Genomic DNA, 21,476 nt, shown 5'->3' with positions numbered 1-21,476 from the left:
GTGGCTCAGTGGGTTAAAACCTCTGCTTTCGGCTGGGGTCATGATCCCAGTGTCCTGGGATTGAGCCCCGCATCGGGCTTTCTGCTCAGCAGTGAGCCTGCTTCCCCTCTCTCTCTCTCTCTCTCTGCCTGCCTCTCTGTCTACTTGTGATCTCTCTCTATCAAATAAATAAATAAAATCTTTAAAAAAAAATAAAAAGGGAGGGAGACTCCTTTTAAAAGAAATGGCCGTTTCCTTAATTGCAAGATTACGTATGGAAGGTATCAAGGGCATATGAAAATCAGGGTACCTTGGGTCCTTAGAAAGTTGGAAAGAAAAAGATTACAGAATTACTAGATGGACAGGCTATGAACATCTCTGAAAATTGTACTTAGTAGAAAAGATTAGAGAAAATTTCTGTAAGTCTGTTAATGCTCACAAGGTTTTGAAAACTCCAGAAACTGAGATTTAGAATAAAGTCCTTATGTGATTGAAGAAATCAGCAAGATTCAGCTGCTGTGGCCCAAAGGAAAGAGAGCCAAGCAGCGGACAGGGAAATGCTCTAACGGACTCAGAAATGAGTTCTGCCACTTACTGGTCTTGGGTCCCTTGAAAGTCCCCATGTTCTTGGGGACCACGGTATCCTCCTCAGAGTAACTGACACTTAAGAAAGTCAAATTGTGAGTTTTTTCCACTTAGAAAATTCCTTGACTTTTATAACATTAAGAAGCTTCAATACTTAGGCAATGGAAGCTCATCGTTTCTACCCAACTCAGAGATCAGGACAAATAAAGGAGGGAAATGAAGACAGGACTCTGCAAAAGTGGTCCTTAACTCTGAGGGGAGTGGTTACCTGAGGAAGAAAGAAGTGTTGATGGACCCGCTTGGGAGCCCGTGAGGTCAGGCTTACTTTCTTGAATTCCCTAGCATACTTACAACTGTTATCCCTGGGCTGGCCTTCCTCCTTATTTCCTTGGAATGTGCCGTGCTCAATTATTCAGTTGGTTAAAGCTTCCAGTCACAAGTCTAAAGCCGCCTGGTATGTGCCTCCCTTGACCTGTTTTAATAACTCAGTAGATGCACGTGGTTGCCAAGGCTACATTAAAATTCACCCATACAATATGTCGTAATTGCAAGAACTTTCTTCCAAGCATGTTTTCATTTTACGATCGTTAGTGATGTTATGAAGTATTTTTGTAGGAAAAATACCATTATTTTATTTTGTGTTTGCTCTAGAAGTTATGAAGAAGCCAAAGATGCCAGGACCATTTCAGGGCTTCAGATGGAACACATGGCAAACAGCGTGTTTCCAAACACTTTCAAATCATTTAATTGGGCTTCTTAAGTAAACAAAAGAGTAAACACAAGTTGCTTGCCCAGTTTTTTTTTTTTTATGCCACTTTTCAAAGGATCACTGAAAATTCTTGCAACATTTCACATGCCAAAACTATCCTTCTTGACCTAAGTTTTGTGTTAGACGTTGGTTTCCATATAGAGTCATAGTATCCAGGCTTACGAGTTCTTAGTTGATGAAAAAGTTGTTATAAAGTGAAGTACCTATCTTTTATTATGGATTCATTTTGGGGAATAAGGATTCTGGACCAATTTCAGTTCTGATCAACAGAGTGTCTTAAAATTCAACTCAATTCCTATGACAATATCTACTCAGAGATAGTGAAAAATTTCACTGGTCAAGGACTCATTTACACAAAACTGTCTTTATTTCAGAAGCCAATCACAAGTCCAGGTTGTTATCTGGGCTTTTGAGTGACTGGCTGTTAATCCTATAAATTAGAGGTTCCCACCAATCCTCTATCCCATCACAGAGCCCAGGAAACTAGTTTCCTTATTAGATTACCAGTTTATTATAAAAGGATACAACTTGGGAACAGTACAGGGGAGGGAAAGGATGCACAGGGCAAGGCATGGGACAGGAGTGTGGAGCTTCGAGGCCCTCTCTGAGCAAGCCATTCTATGTGAATCTCTCTATGTTCATCAATCCAGAAGCTCTCTGAACCCATCTTTCTGGGTTTTATGGAAGCTTCATTACATAGGCGTGATTGATCTAATCATTGGTTTTGGCTATTAATTCAACCCCCATCCTCTCTCTGATGGAGGTCGGTGGGGTGGAACTGAAAGTTCTAGCCCTTGAATCACATGGTTCATTCTCTGGGCAACAAACCCCATCCTGAGGTGAAGTCCAAAATTTACCTCATCAATATTATAAGAGGACATCTTTATGTTCTCATCACTTAGGTAATTCCAAGGGTTTTAGGAGCTTTGTACCAGAATCAGGGAGGAAAAAAGTTTCTTTCTTTCTTTCTTTCTTTCTTTTTTTTTTTTTTTAAGGTTTTATTTATTCATTTGGCAAAGAGAGAGGTCACAATGAAGGAGAGAGGCAGATGATGGGGGGGGGGGGGAGCAGGCTCCTTGAAGAGCAGGGAGCCTGATGCAGGGCTCAATCCCAGAATGCTGAGATAGTGATCTGAGCAGAAGGCGGAGGCTTAACCCACTGAGCCACCCAGGTGCCTCCGAATGTTTATTTCTTATTATAAGCCACAATATCACAGAAAACAAAACATTTCACTTTATATTTTATAGCACTTTTTATAGTATAGAATCTGTCTTTGCTAAATTTGGAAATGGAATTTTGGAGAATGGAGAACGTTCAAAAATTTGAAGTCTTTTAGTAGTATTAAAAATGAAATTGAACTGAGTAAAATTTGAAGATCTTATTGGCTTTATTCTATGACTTATGCACCCAGCACCTTCCCATCTGGTGAATACAAAGGAGCTCCAAGGAGCTGAACAAAGTGGAAAGTTTTTCTGGTAGAAGGGGGCAGAGAAACAAGGAAAGAGGAGATTGTTTCAGGCAAGGTCACCTTCCTATGGGGACAGAAGAGGTCTATCGGGTAGATTACCTCTCAGTGCTAAACAGGTAACTCCAGATTGACTAGTTAAAAGTTTCGCTCCAATTAAGTTAGGTATTAAGCAATTAAGCTAGGTATTAAGCCGTGGTTTGCTGATATAGGGCTTAACACAAGTGACTCCATTATAGGCCTGTTTTCTCTTTTTGACAGTAATACGACCTTAATCTGGCTCCTTTTACAGAAAAATATCCATTGGATTGATTTGAGTTTTACATGAAATATACAAGGCGCCTTGGGTCTCCAACATGCTAGAACACTAAGAAGCTAGAGGAAAGATGGTTCACTCACTGCCTGAAGGAAAATTCCCTGCAAATGTTTGAATTAGCAATGCCTAAAGTAAAACTTCTTTTAAAATATAGCATAATTAAATAATATATGTCCATTGAAGAATAAAATATATTTAATACATGACGTATGAGTGAAAAAGTTTCCTAGTATGCCAGTAATATTGTGTTCCTTTGCATGAGATATGATAACAATGTGCACCATTACTCTGTAGTTGACTTAATAAAAATACTGGGAATAGAAAAGTGTGACCACGTGTTTTAATGCCATGGAACATTAGGCAGATCACTTTTTAAGGTCTTCAACTAGAAAGAGGTCCATTTTGTTTTGCAGGGACTGGATGCTTACATTAAAGTAATGGGAGATATTTAGAATTAATAGTAGCAAGTAGCATCATATTGTCCTTTCTTTATAAATTAAAATTTGAAGCTGTTCAATATATGTAGAGTTGTATAAGTAGGCACCAAACCAATCTCTATTATACTACGGAAAGTGTGAAAGTGAGTCAACTTTTGAAGTTGCTAGTTGCTCTTGCTAAGTTACTTAAAAGACCAAAAAGGCATCTGTGCTAAACTTTTTTAAACCCCGGGTGATTTTTCCAGACATCAACGAGTGTGAGATTGGAGCTCACAACTGCGACAGACATGCGGTATGTACTAACACAGCAGGAAGCTTCAAGTGTAGCTGCAGCCTGGGATGGATTGGAGATGGCATTAAGTGCACCGGTGAGTTGAAAAATAGATGCTTCTCAGGAACTGTGTAGATTATAAACCTGAAAATATTAATTCTGTACAGAAAAAATGTCTATGCTACTGACTCTAAATGTGATGCTTTTTGTTCATATGGTGTGACTTTTTTTCATAAGATCTGGATGAATGCTCCAATGGAACACACATGTGCAGCCAACATGCAGATTGCAAGAACACCATGGGCTCCTATCGCTGCCTCTGCAAAGAGGGATACACGGGTGACGGCTTCACTTGTACAGGTAGGCTCGTGCTGGAAGCAACTGCGTAGATGGCAACCAGAAAAGCCAGGTGTTCCTCTGTCTTTCAGACTGTCGATTCTTCTGGTCCATTATAGTCAACTTTGAACAGAGATGATTGGTTATTTGAAACTACCTCCCCATGGAATGGAAGTTTGGAGCCAGGTCAATTAGAGAGACCTCAAAAGTTAAATGTAGTCAATTATATAGTTGGTATGGGTATCACTGTATGCAATGATGTCCTTACTTAAAAAAAATAAAATAAAATCACACTTCTATTTATAATCCTTAGCCTTTATATATTTGTGCCTATTTTCCACTGTTGACTTGTTTTCTGTACCAAACCCAAGGGTGAGCTTGCTGTAGAAAGCTATGTGAGGAACAGGAATTCAGAAGTTCTAGAACATAAGATATTGAGGTCTGTTTCACATGACTTGAAGCATTAATGTATCCTGAGAACTTCCCTCACAAGACTCCATTTAAACATAAAGCAGACTAAGGCTCAGTCAGTTAATATACCTGGAACTTTTTCAACTCGCTGAAAATTTTTATTGTATTTGAAATTGTTTGTCCAACCCAGTGAATTTTTGTTGTCATAAACCTCCCATTACTCGTTAGAAAATATTCAGAGTTTTATGTATTGGGCATATATGGTTCATGTGTTTGATATTTAGTGCCTGTGGTTATTAGCAAAGCTCAGGAGAGATCTAGCAGACAGGAATGTTTGGCCTCCTCTGTAGTTGGTGTTCTAGGTCTTTTGCTGCCCATCCGAGCCAAGTCTGAAACCTGAGAAATGGACACAAATCATGGCACATTATTTCCTGTCATGGATGTGTCCTTCTGTGCACGACCCTGCTCATGAAAGCCTTAATTTGAATGATGCATTGGACTTATTCTTCATTTTACATCATTAGGGATAATTCAGGATTCTGAATCTGAGCCCCATATTCATGGATTAGTCAATACTAACATTCAAAGAAGGGGAAAGAATGGGTTTAAAGGTGTCAAATAGAAACTATGATGAGATCTCACTACACTCAGGAAGTTGACAATGATTTAAAAAAAAAAAAAGAAAGAAAGAAAGACGTGGGGAACCGGAAAGCTCCTAACTGGGGAAGAGTAACTTATGTGTCTTTCTGACTGTAGATCTTGATGAGTGCTCGGAGAACCTGAATCTGTGTGGCAATGGCCAGTGCCTGAATGCCCCTGGAGGATACCGCTGTGAATGTGACATGGGCTTTGTGCCCAGTGCGGATGGGAAAGCTTGTGAAGGTAACTGACGGGGAAGTTGCGAGGGCCCTTGCAGGGCCTGACAAGCTTAGGTTATTTGAGCATTTCTGATAAATATATATTATATATTATATGTTAATTTATTATTATATATTGATATATATTATATATAATATTTATTTACTTACTTCTTTATTATTTATTTATTTACTTAGTTACTTACTTAGTTACCTACTGACATATGTTTTGGCTTCAGATCTGAGGTGGTCTGTTCAGTCTGTGGAGGTATTGGGTCTCCAGCTGGACCATTTCTCTTCGTACAGAGAAAAATCTCAGCTTTCTGGCCACAAAGCTGCATACCCCACCTTGGCCATATGGTCTGCATGAGTACACCCGTTGGTCATAGGAGAGAGAGGCTAACTGAGCATGGTCAGCTCAGTGCAACCTGTTTGTCCCCAACACTAGGGGAAGAGGTCCAAGTACCAGACCCCGAATCATGTCCTGTTGAAGGATTCTCTTTAAATATGTTTTTAATCTCTGCTATGGTTTGGTTTCTAGAAATAAAATAATAACAGAGCAGATAATCTTCTCCATATGTAGAATAATGTACTGGGTATATCTCACATGGTCTCTAAGTATCTACTATATGTGAACATGGAAGAGTCCTTTGCAAATCCATTCGGTAGGGGGCCCCTAGGGATAATGTTGTATGTCATGCTGTCTCTTAGCTCAAAACTCTGTCTTCCAGAGGTGTTAGTCGGACAAGAGGAACCCTAGGAGCCTGTTGGCTCAGGATGGCTCCCACTAGGAAGCACAAGGTTCTTTTCTTTCCCCACACTTGTCAAGTCTAAGTACATTATCCCTCCAGAGAAGAATTAGCGCGTCTACAGTGAACTAAAAAGATTTCAGTAGAAATAAACAAATGATAACCATTGACAGTAGAAGTTTAAACAAGACCCTGATTAATATCTTAACTAATAACTGTTGCTGGTTAATAGGACATTAACTTTCACTAGGACATGCATACTCATTCTCTCATAGAGTTCTCTGTAAATACTTTTCTTTGTTACGGAACCATTAGGTGTTCTTTAAACAGTTTATATTAACTCTGCAGAGTTTGATATATAAAATTCCTCTGAGGCAAGAAACCAGATTATGCTCTTGACCATGTGCCTAATGCCTTGTTTACTCTTGTTACTCTGAACATCCAACCAAAACAGGGTCTCTGCCACCTCTGGTAACATAAATAGTCACAGTCAAAGTTTTGCTTCTCCCTGTGCTATAAGGGAAGGCTGTGTTTGTTTGTTTGTTCTTAATATAAATCATTGCCGGCACAGGGATTATGGCTATTTAAAGCCAGTCTTGAGGCTGTGCTTGTGGCTACATGTCCATTACCTAAGCAGGAGGTTAGCGTGAGGGGGAGACCAGGACCTGAAAGAGGCTTCTGCAGTTTCTAGGTCTCCATCCACAATAGGAAGCACCCAAAGTAGCTCTAGGGATCCAGAGGATTATAAAACTGATTATAAACGCTACCACAGAGCCTTTGTGGTTTGTAGAAATTAAACCCATGATAAGAACAGTGACTTGTAGATAAGAACAACCAAAGAACTGGGTCTAAAGTAATCTTTTGGACTCTTACTTCACAAAAGGGACATAAGCCCTTGTGGAACAGCAGAAACTGTACATCTGTGATGCTTAGCTTACTGCTTGGCATGTACTGGGGGCTGAAAAAAAGTAAGTTCTCACCTAAGAGGCTTCACTTCCATGGTAGCTGATTTAGCTATAGGAGAAGCACCTAGATTGAAGTCAGATAAACTTCGTTTTCTTAATAGCATCGGATGATGACATTAGGCAGTTCCTTTAGCAAAAAAATAAGTAAATTTCCTTTCTCCCCCTTTGCATCCCTCCCCAAGATATTGATGAGTGCTCCCTTCCGAACATCTGTGTCTTTGGAACTTGCCATAACCTTCCCGGCCTGTTCCGTTGTGAGTGCGAGATTGGCTACGAACTGGACAGAAGTGGTGGGAATTGCACAGGTAAGACATCTGTTCACATCAGAATCTGCTCCCAACTGTCCTGGAGACCTGGCTGTTGGGGCCTCCCTGGGACCTCGCAGGATTGCTCAGTCACAAAAGGGAAGCAGGGAGAAGGCAAAAGAAATCCCAGAATAAATTCCTGGGAAATGGTTACACGTAAGGATGCAGCGGGAAGAGCAGCAGGCAGCTGAAGGAGCAAGCTCTGTAGTCTTGGTTGAGCTCACGGCCACAGAAGAAGGTTCCAGGGGTGCATTGGCTGTTAGGCTTCCCAGCTATTCCTTTTCTCCTTAGGCACATTTGCGTAGAGTTTCCTTTTGAAAGGCATGCACTGTGCTGGGATTATGAGTTTTTCTCCTTGCACTTCTCCACTGTAACTCCCACCCCTTGCCACCCTGGCCTTTCTCTGGTCACCAGGGAATGTGATACAGAGAACTCGCCTACCAGTTTCTAGCATAGAGATTGTTTTCTTGTGGAGCAAGGAATTCTCAGGGAGCATAAGGAAAAAAATGAGAAAAGCTATAGGCCCTCGGTAGAACATCACTTGGTTCACTTAGACACTGAGTTAAGACTTTGCAAGACATTTGCAATTCTCTTTCTGGACAGGCCCAGGATTTCAGGGGAGAAAAGATGGGGTTTTTTTTTTTTTTCCAGCTACCTAAACAAGCTGTCATTCAGTGGCTCTGTAGACTATGATGACCACCACCACTATCACGACCCCCTCCCTGAAATAAATTTGGACCAGGGTACTCCTCCCCAGGCATTCTTCTTCTGCTTTTTCTGAAAACTGTTATGACACCGCATTGGACATCCAACATACCTGAGGAAGTTGCCTCTCCACAGCCCATACTCCTTCCTCGGCGCCACCAGATTACCATCAGCTTCATTCTGCCTTCTCTCCTTTCCTGTTAGTCTGCCCTGTTCACCTGCAAGTTCACAGGCAGTCTGAACAAATGCATTGTCTGCAGTGGAACCTGCAGGAGGGTTACCAGGTCCAAGGCGGGGTGAGAGGGAAGCCCAAGGAGAAGGTATCCCCCTCATTCCCCATCCTCCTCTCTCTGAGTCAGCTTGCCTGTTCTTGAATGTTTCATGAGTGTTCCAAACAGACAAAAGGATTACACAGAGTGCAGTGTGCCAAAACCCATGTCCTAAATATGGAATTCTGCACATATTTTTGGAATAGAAACTGAAAGGGAAGTAGTCCACACAGCATCAGGGATGGGAGAGTGACTCTTAGCAGGCTTGAAGGGACATGCTAAGCCTTGTGCATGCATCTACACTCGTACTCAGCGGCCCCAAGGCGAGCTTGCCCAGTTGGGGAAGCGGCAGAAGTTGCCCATTCCTCAGGGTTCCCGGGGACATCTTGCTCTAATTTGATGAAATAACAAGCCACACATATTAAATATATTTTCTTAAAACCTGTGTCTGAATTTTTGGTTGACCGAGGTCACAGTAGTGTTTTGCTTTCAGTTACCTTCACTGGAATATTTTTCCTAGTTCCAAAGTTCTATTTTCTCCTGATGACAGATTTGAATGCTAAATGTGTTCCAGGGGAAAAAGACCAAAGATGATGACATATTTCCTTCCTGAGGGGTTTTATTTCAGAAGTGGAAGACTGTATTTCTAGGTGTAATTATAACTAGTAACTCTTAAAATTCTTGTGGGGAGCCCCAGACCCAGTGCTACCATTTTATGGTGATGTCTGCCCCTACATTGGCTGATAATTGTGCCCCTCGCTGTTTGGTTTTAGACGTTAATGAGTGTCTGGACCCAACCACGTGCATCAGCGGGAACTGTGTCAACACCCCAGGCAGCTATACCTGTGACTGTCCCCCCGACTTTGAGCTAAACCCGACTCGAGTTGGCTGTGTTGGTAAGCTCTTAAAACTTCTTAGAGAAGGATACTTTTATTTTTAAAGCAGCCTTAAACATTCCACACTCAATTTTTTTCTTCAAAAGTAATAATGTAAAAATTTCAACATTTCCTAAATCTGGTTTATACTCTCAGTTATTTTTTTCTATAGGTCAGAGTCCCAGTATATGTGTTTGGGCACCTTTTAGTTTCCTAGTAAAACTAAATTCTGGTTTTTAAACAGTTTTTAAACAGTTTCTGAGATGGATTTGAAGTTTCAGTCCTCACCTAGACGGAATCTTCCTGACACTCTTTTGTCTGTATATGGTAAATAGATACTCGCTCTGGGAATTGCTATCTGGATATTCGGCCTCGAGGAGACAACGGAGATACAGCCTGTAGCAATGAAATTGGAGTTGGTGTCTCCAAGGCTTCCTGCTGCTGTTCTTTGGGGAAAGCCTGGGGTACTCCGTGTGAGCTGTGCCCTGCTGTGAACACCTGTAAGTGTATATCCTCCTGCTTTTTGTTTGTTCGTTTTTACTTTCTTTTTTTCCCCTTTTTTAAAAAGTTTCTTTTCCGTGTTCCAGAATTCATTGTTTATGCGCCACACCCAGTGCTCCATGCAATACATGCCCTCCACTCCCCTCCCCTCCAAAACCCTTAGTTTGCTTCTCAGAGTCCACAGTCTTTCATGGTTTGTCTCGCCTCTGATATCCCCCAACTCCCTTCTCCTCTCCATCTCCCCATGACCCCCATGTTTCCTTATGCTCCACAAATTATTATTAGTCCTGCTCAGACCACCTGTCCATTCTAGATCCACAGGCTAGAAACCACAGAGAGAGCGAGCTGCTACCAGTCTCTCCTGTTTGGTCAGGGAAGGAAGATCAAAACTCTCAGCCCTGTTGAGGGACCCCACTCCCGATCTGGGTATCAGAAATGTCCCCAGTTGGCTTGTACTAAAAGGTCAGGTGGGGCGGGCCACACTTCATTTCTTTCTGAGTGAAAAGCCACATAGCATTATTTTAAAGATTTTCCAGGCTAGGTTACTTAGAGAATATTGCTTAACGTCCAAGAAATACATTGACTGATCTCTCCTGTCGTCAAGAGGTGATTAGTTAATTTTCAAAAGCTCTAGGACAGACCAGAGTGTCCCTGGGTGAAAGAGAAGCAATTAGTCAAATAAATATGAAAGGGAAGACTATTTCTACTCTTGTGATAGGACTTGAAGGAAAGCTTCAGAATGTGATTTTATGGACATAAGTAAGTCTTCTAAAAATATAAAAGGCTTCTCGTGTTTCAAAGTGGGCTTTGTTTTAGGAGTTAGACTCAAATACAGCTTCTTAGGCAAAGGTCAGTGGTGCTGCTAATAGTATATATTGGGATAGGTATGGATTCTTTCCTTGCTGAACGGTCACTTATTCACTTGTTCTAAAATTGTCTGTTGGGTGCCTTGAGTGTATATTTTGGGTGTGCAAAGATGAATTAGACTGGATTCTGTACTCCAGAAGTGTACAGTCTAGCAAGATATGATCCAGACAGAAAAGCTATAATTCAGTGTACATCTCAAGAAGGGAAGAAAGCACAGGCACAGTGCCATGAGCAGGAAAAGGAGCACTCCTGGTGCCAATTAGGACTCTCTCACTTGCCACCCATGTCACTGTGGGTCAGTTACACTTAGCAAGATTGAGTTTCCTCATTCCTGTCATGCCTTATAGGATTAAAAGAAGTCATTCATGTCAAGCACTCAGCACAGGGATGAATACTTTCTTAGCAGATACCTCCTTCTCTCCTCTCTTAAGAAAGGCAAGCCAGTTGTCAATGGCAGAGATAGTGATGACTTGGGTGTTTTTAAATTGTCCTTGAAGGGAGGGTGTGACCTGAAAGAGAAGACTTAAAAAGAGTGGGTGTTTGCGGGAAGAGGAGGAAGGAACAAAAGAAAGAGGGGGATAACTAATTTCATTGATGTTGAAAGAAGCAAGCCAAGATGTTTAAGTAGGAGAGTCAGCTCTATAGATTAATAGTGATTGGCAAAGCGGTAGAGGTCTACACTACCCCAAACTGGGTCAGAACTAGAACTGGAATACATACATGTATATGTTTAGGCATACACTCATAACATTTCAGAAAGCCAGGAGAGGGATGATCAGATTTGGAAAGACCTTGATGATTTTGAAAGAGCTGATTCTTATCGAAGCTCACCAGGAAGACACAGCAGATTAGTTCATTCTTATTCACATGTACCTGTATGTATTACACTGCTGGTGCATGGCACTGAAATAAATGTTTTTGCATGAAATACTTGAATGACAGAATTCACGGGAGGGAAGCAAAGGACGCTGTCGAAAGTTGGTTTAGGAAACTAGAAATCAGTCCTGCCGTCAGTAGAAACAGAGGGGCAAGAAAGATCTCTAGGAATTAAAGAGAGAAGTGGGACAGGAGGGATTCCTGGGTGGCTCAATCAGTTAAGCGTCTGCCTTCGGCTCAGGTCCTGATCCCAGGGTCCTGGGACCAAGCCCCGAATCGGGCTCTCTGCTCAGTGGGGAGCCTGCTTCCTCCTCCCTCTCTCTGCCTGCCTCTCTGCCTACTTGTGATCTCTCTGTCAAATAAATAAAACCTTTAAAAAAATATATTAATAAGGAAGGAATTACAGCTCTGCAGAAGAAGTAAGGCTGAACAAAATATAAAAAATGGAGGAGTTTGTTAGAAAATAAAAAGAAGAAGAAAATCTGTACAAAGAAATAGTGACAGCGATAGGGAATAAGATAGTTCCCAAGACCATGAGGCCAGGAGAGTAGGTGGAGGGTCCAAAGTCTAGAGACACTGGGCTAACACTTATTTGGCACACATGGTAAGAGCCATTTGAAAATAATATGTATATACAAAGTTGTTGACTTGCTTAAGACAGGTGGGGTAACTGTTAAAGATTACTGAAAGGGAATATTTTCAGGTGGATATGTCAGTCTTTCTCTTAAGAACACTATTTCTAGAAATTTTTGGTTCAAAAGAACTCACTTTTTTTTTCCATTTTATTTTATTTTATTTCTTTTCAGTAGAACTCACTTCGATTTTTTGTTTCAATAGCTGAGTACAAAATTCTTTGTCCTGGAGGAGAAGGTTTTCGGCCCAATCCTATCACAGTTATATTGGAAGGTAATTCTGTATCCTTGACCTTAAAGTACGCACTTTTTGAACTTCCTCGGGGTTATTGACAATGCTGAAGAAATGCTATTGTTTTCGTTGTGGTAGACATCGACGAGTGCCAGGAGCTCCCCGGGCTGTGCCAAGGTGGGAAATGTATCAACACGTTTGGCAGTTTCCAGTGCCGCTGTCCAACCGGTTACTACCTGAACGAAGATACCCGAGTGTGTGATGGTAAGGAGGAGGAGGAGTTCTTCCAGCTTGAGACCCCAAAACCAGCATAGAATCACCAGAAAAACTTAAGAATTTAACAGTATAGCACAATGGTCTAAACATGAACACAGCCAGCTGCACATGGGGCAGCTTGTATTGTTACCGATGTGCTGTCATTTCCAGTACATCCCAAATCTTCCTCTTTTTCTAAGAAAGAAAATTGGAGTTTTATTTTCTTGGGCTATAGTCTCCCTTATGGCTGCAGTTTTCTGGCCACTTTAGAAAAGCCATTTCTGTTAGAGTAGCACAGGACTCATTTCAGTGACTTGTATATTCTGGGAGGTTCTGAGTTCCTCTTCTTCCTGTTCTTCACGATTTATCATCTGTATGAATGCGCCAAAATGAGCTTCCCTTAAAAAGGCAGCCTCTTTGGTTTTAGGATGGAAGTGATAACTCCTGTATTGGGAAGATGGAGACCACTGACCACTTTTGGCTTTCAGAGTGCTTGGACCATAGACCAGGGTGGAAGCGATGGTTTTCATCTATATGCAGGAGTCACACGACTAGTTAGGGAAGATACATCCTTGTATCCTGGAGGAGAAATATTCCTCTGGCTCTCCAAAAGTCTTATTAGGTGACCTTGATAAGTGACAACCTCGCTGGGTATTAGCTGAGTACCACAATGTATATGACATAGCTCTAAGACCCCTGGAATTAACAAACGCTAGAATCAACTCCTATGTTTGGACAGGGGTGTGAAACGTCTCCTTCCGTACCACCTTATCCACGCAGACTCATGAACGCCCATGGTTGATGACTTCAGGGTGTACATATCCTTCCACTGATTTTGAGAACATACGAAGTATTAGCGGTCTTTCTGAAGGACAGTTGAGAATTATAATTTGTCCACATTTCCATCTCTGCATGCCTTTGAGGATGTTACAGTAAAATAAATGTTACTTATGTATTAGGAACTCATATCTTTTTCTGGAACCTCCTTTCTTAAAAACACACACACTGAGCATAGATGGACACTGATGAATTAAGGACACTGATGAATTAAGCATCTATTTTTCTTATCCAGATTTCCAAGTGCCCCTGTGGATTTTCTCGACCATTGTCAACATTTACAGGGACACTGAGTCTCAGGCCCTTGCAGAGAGTGACGTTTTCATATTCACATGCCACTTTCTCTTTGGATTCCAGATGTGAATGAATGTGAAACCCCTGGAATTTGTGGTCCAGGAACATGTTACAACACTGTCGGCAACTACACCTGCATCTGCCCTCCAGACTACATGCAAGTGAATGGGGGGAACAATTGCATGGGTGAGTCCAGGCTTTCCTGACTCATGCTGGTCGGGTCCTCATCTGCAAGTCCAGCAGTTGGTCTTTAGTGTTACTTTACTCATCGATCCGGTGCTGCCTGCCACCCTTTCACTGTCTTTGCAACAGAGCCTCCTCCCTTGTAAACCATAATCTTGGCCCTTTTCCCCCACCTTGTGTGGGTGGTTGGGGAGTTTTCTTTAAAATGTAATGTTGGAAAATCCCAAACAACAGTTTCATAGTACTTCTTTTGTTTGACTTTGGGTGTATCTTTATACAATTATATTTACAGCACTGACCTACAGTATTAAAACATCATGAGTCGGAAATGAGAAAATTGTTGCCAAATAGCAGTGGAGAATTGTTACTAAGAGACTGGGTGGAGAGTCGTGTAAAGTTTATTAATTCTGCAGCTCCATAATGACTTCGTTCTGTGGCACAAAATGCCAGGGAATACGTTTCTCAAAGTCCCCTTTCTTACAGCAGCATATGTGGATAGAAAATTGTGTAAGGGCAGGCTGTCCCGGCTCTCATCAAAGTCGAGTTTCAGTAAAATCCAAAAGAAGGGCACTCCTTGAGCATCCCCTTAGAAATCTGTCATGCTCTCCCCGAGACATCACCAACGGCTTCCCTCTAGATATGAGAAGAAGTCTGTGCTACAGAAACTATTATGCTGACAACCAGACCTGTGACGGAGAACTTTTGTTCAATATGACCAAGAAGATGTGCTGTTGTTCGTACAACATTGGCCGGGCCTGGAATAAGCCCTGTGAGCAGTGTCCCATCCCAAGCACAGGTGAGTTGCACCATCGCCAAAAACATAGGTTGATAAATTACTCAGGGACTGCTGGGGAAATTAGTCTCCGCAAAGGAAGAAAAGGGTTCACTGTTGATCTTCCTAAGCAGAAATTTGCTCACAAAGGCAATTGTTTAAATTCACAGTTGATTCTAGTCCTTCTGGCTGAAAATTGAGTCACAGAACACACTTTCTAACGTGTACCCTAGTTCATTCACCAGACTTACAGACTCAGCATATCATAAAACTATAAACATTGTTTTTGTTATGGTGTTCACACTGTAGCCAAAAGACTGGAAGCATTAGGCAGAGCAATAGGACAGATAGGTGAGCCATATTCCTATTATTCTTACTTATTTATAACTGGTCTTGTTCCAAAAGGAATTTAAGGCAACCCACAAAGATTTCAATGTAAAATAAGAAGGCCTAAGGCAAATGGCAAACAAGGGTAAGAAACTTGGAGCAAGGAGCGAGGCTAATATGCAAAAATCTGAGCTGGGAATTTCTACACCCTTGCCAAAGATGAGCAATAAGTTTGGCTCCAAACTTCCTAGCAGCTCATATAAAAAGGGAGCGATAATCAAGTTTAAGAGTCTCAATGACTATAAAGCAAACCTAACACCATGCAAAAGCACAACCCTTCTTGAGAGAACTTTTTTCGTATATCCTCACAGAGAAAAATCTCTATGATGCTATTTATTTAAAAAAAAAAAAAAAAAAGCCTAACCCATGTCCTTGGAGTAATGAAGTGCATTGGTGCATGGTTCTTACATCAGCAGGTAAATGATGACATTACCATTTAGAGTGAAGGAACTGTGAGGCAGGTGTGATCAGAACATCCTGTAGTACCTACTCCACTCCCCACAGTGATCTGGAAGACATTAAATCTCTTGTCTGGTGCTCTCGGACAATGCATAGGACAGAATATTCTTTTTTAGGGAAATACACCAGTTCATCGGTTGTTTACTCCAGAAATAATGTAATCATCACCACTTAGAATTACCAATAGTTATCGCCAGTCTGCAGGATGTCTCTAGACCAGGGGTTGGCACAGACAACTACAGCTCACAGACCAAATCCAGCCCGCCACCAATTTTCGTATGGCCCAAAAGCTAAACATGGTTTTTACATTTTCAAAAATGGTTGGAAAATACCAAAGAATAGCAGGTCATGACCTGAAAAGCACATGAACTTCAAATTTCTGTGTCTCTAAATGAAATTATATTAGAACCTAGCCATCCCAATCTGCTTACTTATTTTCTATAGCTGCTTTCATAGAATAGTTGAACAATTTTAACAGCCTACAAAGCCTAAAATAGTTACTCTTTAGCCCTTTAGGAAAAAAAATTGCTAACCCCTGCTTTTGACCAATGGTCTTCAAATCTTTTGATTATACATACCTATCAGCCCAAAAGATGGAGGTTACATATACCTGGGGTGTGTATTTACATATAAAACTCTATGTTTCTGTGTCTATATATTTTTTAATTAGATCAAAAAATGCATTTATTATTGCATGTATTGTTTTCACAAAGTGTTCTGTTAGAAAACACACACAAAAATTTTTAAATTCGATTTTACAAAGAGAAATAAAAGTTTTTTGTATTTTTAAAAAGCCTTAATGGATCACTGTTCTCCCACAGGCTGCCTTGGAAACCCCAAATAAGGACTATCATTTACTTTTAGAAATACCTGAGTTTTTCAGAACTGAAGTATTCTAAATATAAAATGCAAGATTTCTTCTTTGTGTTGAATCTTGGCCAAATCTAGTCATGGATTTTCATTAGTTATATAGTCTGCACACATTTTGGGAGTTCCTGAAATCTGTCTGGATGACCAGTATCAGCTGGCACTATACTTGTTAGAATCAGGTACTCAGATATCGAAGAAATAAAGCACTATGGGAAGAACATACTTCATTTTGATTAAAATACTTCCAGAAACTTTTTATAATTTTCAGCGGATTTGACCAACAAGGCAATGGCCACCTTGAGCTTAGTTTGAAGCCACATTCTGTCAGTTACAGTCAGGATCTGGAATTACAGGACCTCAAAGTTAAAAGGGACTGCAGATGATACTTCATTTGTCCCTTATTATCAACTTTGATGAATTATTCGGGCACATGCGAGGAAGATAGAGGGTTGGGGGAGGCAGTGAGTAAAAACAAGAGAGCTGCACCGAATGAAATCCAGCTCCCTAAATTGAAGTAGTGACATAAGTTGGTTGTTTGAACTGAATTAGTCATTAATAGACCTGATGTCAAGAACTTGGCTAGATTTGCTGTGGTCTCCGCCGATCTACTGAGGAAATGGCTTTTGTAAGCATTCCTCAAATCCTAGATCCCTTAATGCAAATGGAAAGAGGCACTCTTGCCAGTCCCTTGGTTCAGAGCTGAACAGCATTCTTCTAGAAACCCAAATTCCTACAGGCAAGCTCATACGAATGCGTGGGCAGTGATGTGGAGACCTCCGCTTCTTCCTTAGTAATACGTCAACATGAGCTCACTTTTTTTTTTTTTTTTTTTTTTTTTTTTTTTTTAAATGTACAACATCCTTTATTGGAGCCTTGCTGGTTATAGAAAAGATAAGATACATTCTAAATATTCAGTGTTTGCCTTAAGGGCAAGGTTACAACATCTGGGGGAACTTTCAGATTTTTTTCTTATTTTAAATTCTTCAAAATACAGAAATAATTTTGAAGACGTTTACGAAGTAAGTTCTTTCGGCGCAGTCGTGGCTCTTCGCTGACCCTCATTCTTGCTCCTCCCTCCCCATCTTTGCTTCATCTTTGCAGATGAATTTGCTACGCTTTGCGGAAGTCAAAGGCCCGGCTTCGTCATTGACATCTACACTGGGTTACCTGTTGGTGAGTCATGGTGCCACTGTTGGAATTTTCTGGTTTTGCCTTTGTGTTTAAGAACGGAAATACACACCCATATTTTCTCAGTTTGCTTTTTTTTTTTTCTTAGAAGGAAAAAATAGTTAAACCATGCCATTTAGCTTTACTGAAACCCTGATTCTTTGTTTGAAATGAAGTGCACATCCCCTGTGTGGCTCCGCCTAATGGGCAGCCGCATTTGTGGCTCGTGATTCAGGGGGCTGGAAAGCTTTTCACAAAATTACAATCAAGTTTAGTTAAACCAACGCTAGGCATCAACAAGGAGAGAGGTTCTGGGAGTGGGGCCAGTTGACATTTGATTTGACTATAACTCCCAATCTTTCCTTCTGTCTGAGACATGAGTTTAATATGACTTTTCATACCAATCTTTATGTGTAGATTGTGCACGTAAATCCCTTTTGGGGATCAGTTTTATCTCACCTGGAATCTCCTCAGGTCATCTGCTTTGGGAATTTCAGATGTGAAATTAAAAAAAAAAAAAAATCTTTCCAGTGAGAGGCCCCATCTGGTAACTGGAGCAGACACCACTACAACACTAGAGATGCTTGTGCAAGATTGGGAAGTATTGCACGGCATTCAGCCAGCGGAGGCAAGGCCTTTGTGGTTTAAAAGCAAATAACATAAAAGTGGATGGAAAGCTATTGCATTCTCGGACTCTTTCCCCAGTGTGATTTATATGCATCCTTAGATGCCCCTCTTAAGTCCGAGCAATTGTGTCTGGTAGCAAACATCACCACTTTCTTTGTTCCACCTTATTCCTAATGAGTAAACTGAAATCCACACCATCCTTTCCAATGACCTTGTTTAAGAAAACAAGGGTCTGGTCCAGCAATCAGCCTGGCTCCCCTAGTGCCAAATCCATATGGCTCCACAGTCTAGTCAACGTCCAAAGAAACTTCATGGTTTGGAAGGAAAAGCTGCTAAATGACATTGGCATGAAACACCTGGCCCTCACTGCTTTGTTTTTCCCCTTCCCAAAAACAGATCGTTTCATCTCCCTAGAATCCCTGATCCAAAGATAAGTGGTCTTTAATAGTAATATTTCTCCATGAACAGACCAGGCGTGTCCCCCAGCAAGGCCTGCCCTCCAAGGTTGGCAGCAGGCAAAGATTCGAAACAACATCGATATCGTCCTCCAGTCAAGCTGGAGACATCTCAGACATCATGTAGTTCCAAATGCATTGCTTTACAGCTGAGGGGACAGAGGCCCAGAGAGGGGAAGGGACTCGGCCGAGGTCACCTAGCTAATTAATAACAGAGCCGGGACCCAAATCCAGCCCTGACTCGCAGCTTGCTTTGCCTCGAGCTCTTGAAAGCTGGAAATGTGATAGTTAGCAATATACTTATTGTTACCAAATTCCACCATGACAAAATATTTAGATGACTGTGAAGCTTTGTTTTATTTGAGCTTTATACTCTCCTTCTGAAAGGCCTTAAGATTGTTGGCACATAGAGCCCATTCTGTATGGGGTTAAAACTATAGCAAGTTTGTTAATCTTGTCTTAAAATATAAACTTCTCCAAGTTGAAGGTCAAATGAAATCCAGACAGGAAAAGAAAATACCATTTTTAATATATCCTTTTGCTATTTTATGCCTGACAATGGCTAGAAATTTGACCCCATCTATTAGAGTTAAGCTTGATAATACATCACTTATATATAAAATAAATGAAGGTGAATATAATGTTTCATGTTTGAGCTAAAAGAATGTCATCTGAATTGGTTTTTTGTTTGCTGATGGCACGCAGTGGCAACGTTCTTTTGCACAGGCTTTTAAGAACATGAATGCCAAATGTGTGAAAAATCCAAACACATAATCACCTATATTCAAAATAACCATATACACCAAGCTGTGTTTTCCATGAAAGAGATCAGTTTGCCTTCAAACAAAATCAACCCCTTCAGAAAAGGGTCTAAAATAAACCTGTGGTCTGTCAAATTTCTCCCCGAAAGCAGGCTAACTTTAGAGCATGATTATTCTGAAACTGTGATCGCTCTTGTGGGCTCCGCATGCAACTGTGGCCGTCTTCTGGTGACTCGGGCAAACAGATCCTTGCAGAGGTTCCTGACTGTAGTATGTCAACGGAAGTATCTCAGCAGCGTGGTAACAGATACTTAGTGAACTGGAAAGACTGGAGCTTTACATCCCCTCCCAGCTTCTTCTTTCCTGTTGTTGTTTTTTAAAGTGTTTATTTATTTATTTGTCAGAGAGAGAGAGAGAGAAGCAACAGCACAAAGAACTGCAGGCAGAACATGCCGAGGGAGAGAGAGAAACTGGTTTCCCGCTGAGCAAGGAGCCCAGTGTGGGGCTCGATCCCAGGACCCTGGGGTCATGAACTGAGCTGAAGGCAGGTGTTTAACCCACTGAGCCACCCAAGGGTACCCCTGCCTCCCAGCTTTCCAAAGTGCTTTGTGAAACTCCAGCAAGGCTTGGTGGAGGGGTCCTCCAGGATTTGATTATGGTTTTGTGAAACTGTGACCTGAAGGAGCCTGAGGAAGGCAGGCTAGCCTGTTAGCAGGCTCCTGGTATCAGATCTTGACTCTGCCTCTCCTTAGCTCTGTGGTCGTTGGCAAGTTCCATCCGCTGTCTTGGCCTCAGTTCCATCACCTGCATAGTGATGGTAGTCACGGTACCTGGAGACCATCTCCTAGAGTGGTTGTGATGATTCAGTGAGTAAATCCAAAGTGAATGCTGAGAAATAGGCCAGGTATACAACTAGAGAGACACTGTTAACACGCCTTCTATGATTGTCCTCGAAGACACTGAATGGTTGGGAGTTGAGAGCAGGTCAGGCAGAGAGTGGACCACCATGACCGTGAGGAGGTGAGACCTGCCCACAAGGCCACTTCACCAGCTGGCCAGCCTGCTTTCAAAGTAGCCTGGCTCTGCTGTTGTGCCTGCTCTGGTCCTGCTTTAATGCTCACCAACCCAACTTCCAGACACTGGTTCTTAATATACCAAATTTTAATGGACTCAGGTGACATGCTAAGGACTGGTAAAGCAGTGACATCACAACCAGCCCCAGCCCCTGGCCTTAGGAAGCCACAGTATAAGGCAATAGTCCTTCCTCAATGCTGGCCCCACAGTCACCATGGGCCCAGCTTACAATCTCAGACCTAACTTACCCACTTTTCAAAGCCATGTGAAGGAGAAAGGGAGTGTTGAAGGGGAATTCAAAAGATCCAGTTGTCTATGGCGATGGGTTCCTCTGCGCTTCACCAGCTCTCCTTTCCTATGTTAGCCCAACACCCCTGCACACTTTGGACTGAGAGGCCCCTTACTCTCAAAGGTCCCTTTATTCTACTCATCTGGTACATAACATCCAGTGGGTACCAAGATGGCTCCTACCTAGACTAAGCTGACGTTCTGAAACAAAACCAAGGAGACAGACACTATATCCAGATACTAAATTCAGATCGAGTGTCTGAAAAGCAGTTTATGATTTCAATTTTATATTGATTGACCTCCTCCATTTGCATCGCCACCATGCCAACACACACCTCCTCCACCCAAACACCCATGCACTTTCTCTTACTTGGCTTTGGACCTTACATAAACATTGACGTTAGAAGCTGCCAGCTTTCAGCATCCATTTACCCTGCATGGAGATCACGCGCCGTGACATCACTCACGCGTGGCTGCTCTGCTTCCAGATATCGACGAATGCCGGGAGATCCCAGGGGTCTGTGAAAATGGAGTGTGTATCAATATGGTTGGCAGCTTCAGATGTGAATGTCCAGTGGGCTTCTTCTATAATGACAAGTTGTTGGTGTGTGAAGGTAAGTGATGTCACTATATCCAGAAATGAGC

At 41.7% G+C, this 21,476-nt stretch overlaps 1 protein-coding gene across 1 annotated transcript in view; it reads left to right on the top strand.

The window, feature by feature from the left end:
• Positions 1-21,476, top strand: part of FBN1 (fibrillin 1) — a 235,519-nt gene that overhangs the window by 171,386 nt on the left and 42,657 nt on the right. The window contains exons 32-43 of the mRNA XM_059181480.1: positions 3,797-3,919; positions 4,060-4,182; positions 5,326-5,451; positions 7,323-7,445; positions 9,193-9,315; positions 9,630-9,794; positions 12,376-12,444; positions 12,541-12,666; positions 13,852-13,974; positions 14,609-14,767; positions 17,561-17,632; positions 21,320-21,445. Of these exons, the coding sequence (XP_059037463.1) occupies positions 3,797-3,919; positions 4,060-4,182; positions 5,326-5,451; positions 7,323-7,445; positions 9,193-9,315; positions 9,630-9,794; positions 12,376-12,444; positions 12,541-12,666; positions 13,852-13,974; positions 14,609-14,767; positions 17,561-17,632; positions 21,320-21,445 (1,458 nt within the window). The remainder of the gene's footprint in view (positions 1-3,796; positions 3,920-4,059; positions 4,183-5,325; positions 5,452-7,322; positions 7,446-9,192; positions 9,316-9,629; positions 9,795-12,375; positions 12,445-12,540; positions 12,667-13,851; positions 13,975-14,608; positions 14,768-17,560; positions 17,633-21,319; positions 21,446-21,476) is intronic.

The sequence above is a fragment of the Mustela lutreola genome, chromosome 7, assembly GCF_030435805.1.
Source record: "Mustela lutreola isolate mMusLut2 chromosome 7, mMusLut2.pri, whole genome shotgun sequence".
NCBI lineage: Eukaryota > Metazoa > Chordata > Mammalia > Carnivora > Mustelidae > Mustela > Mustela lutreola.
The sequence above is the reverse complement of the archived record's forward strand: the minus strand, read 5'-3'. Positions and strand labels throughout refer to the sequence as shown.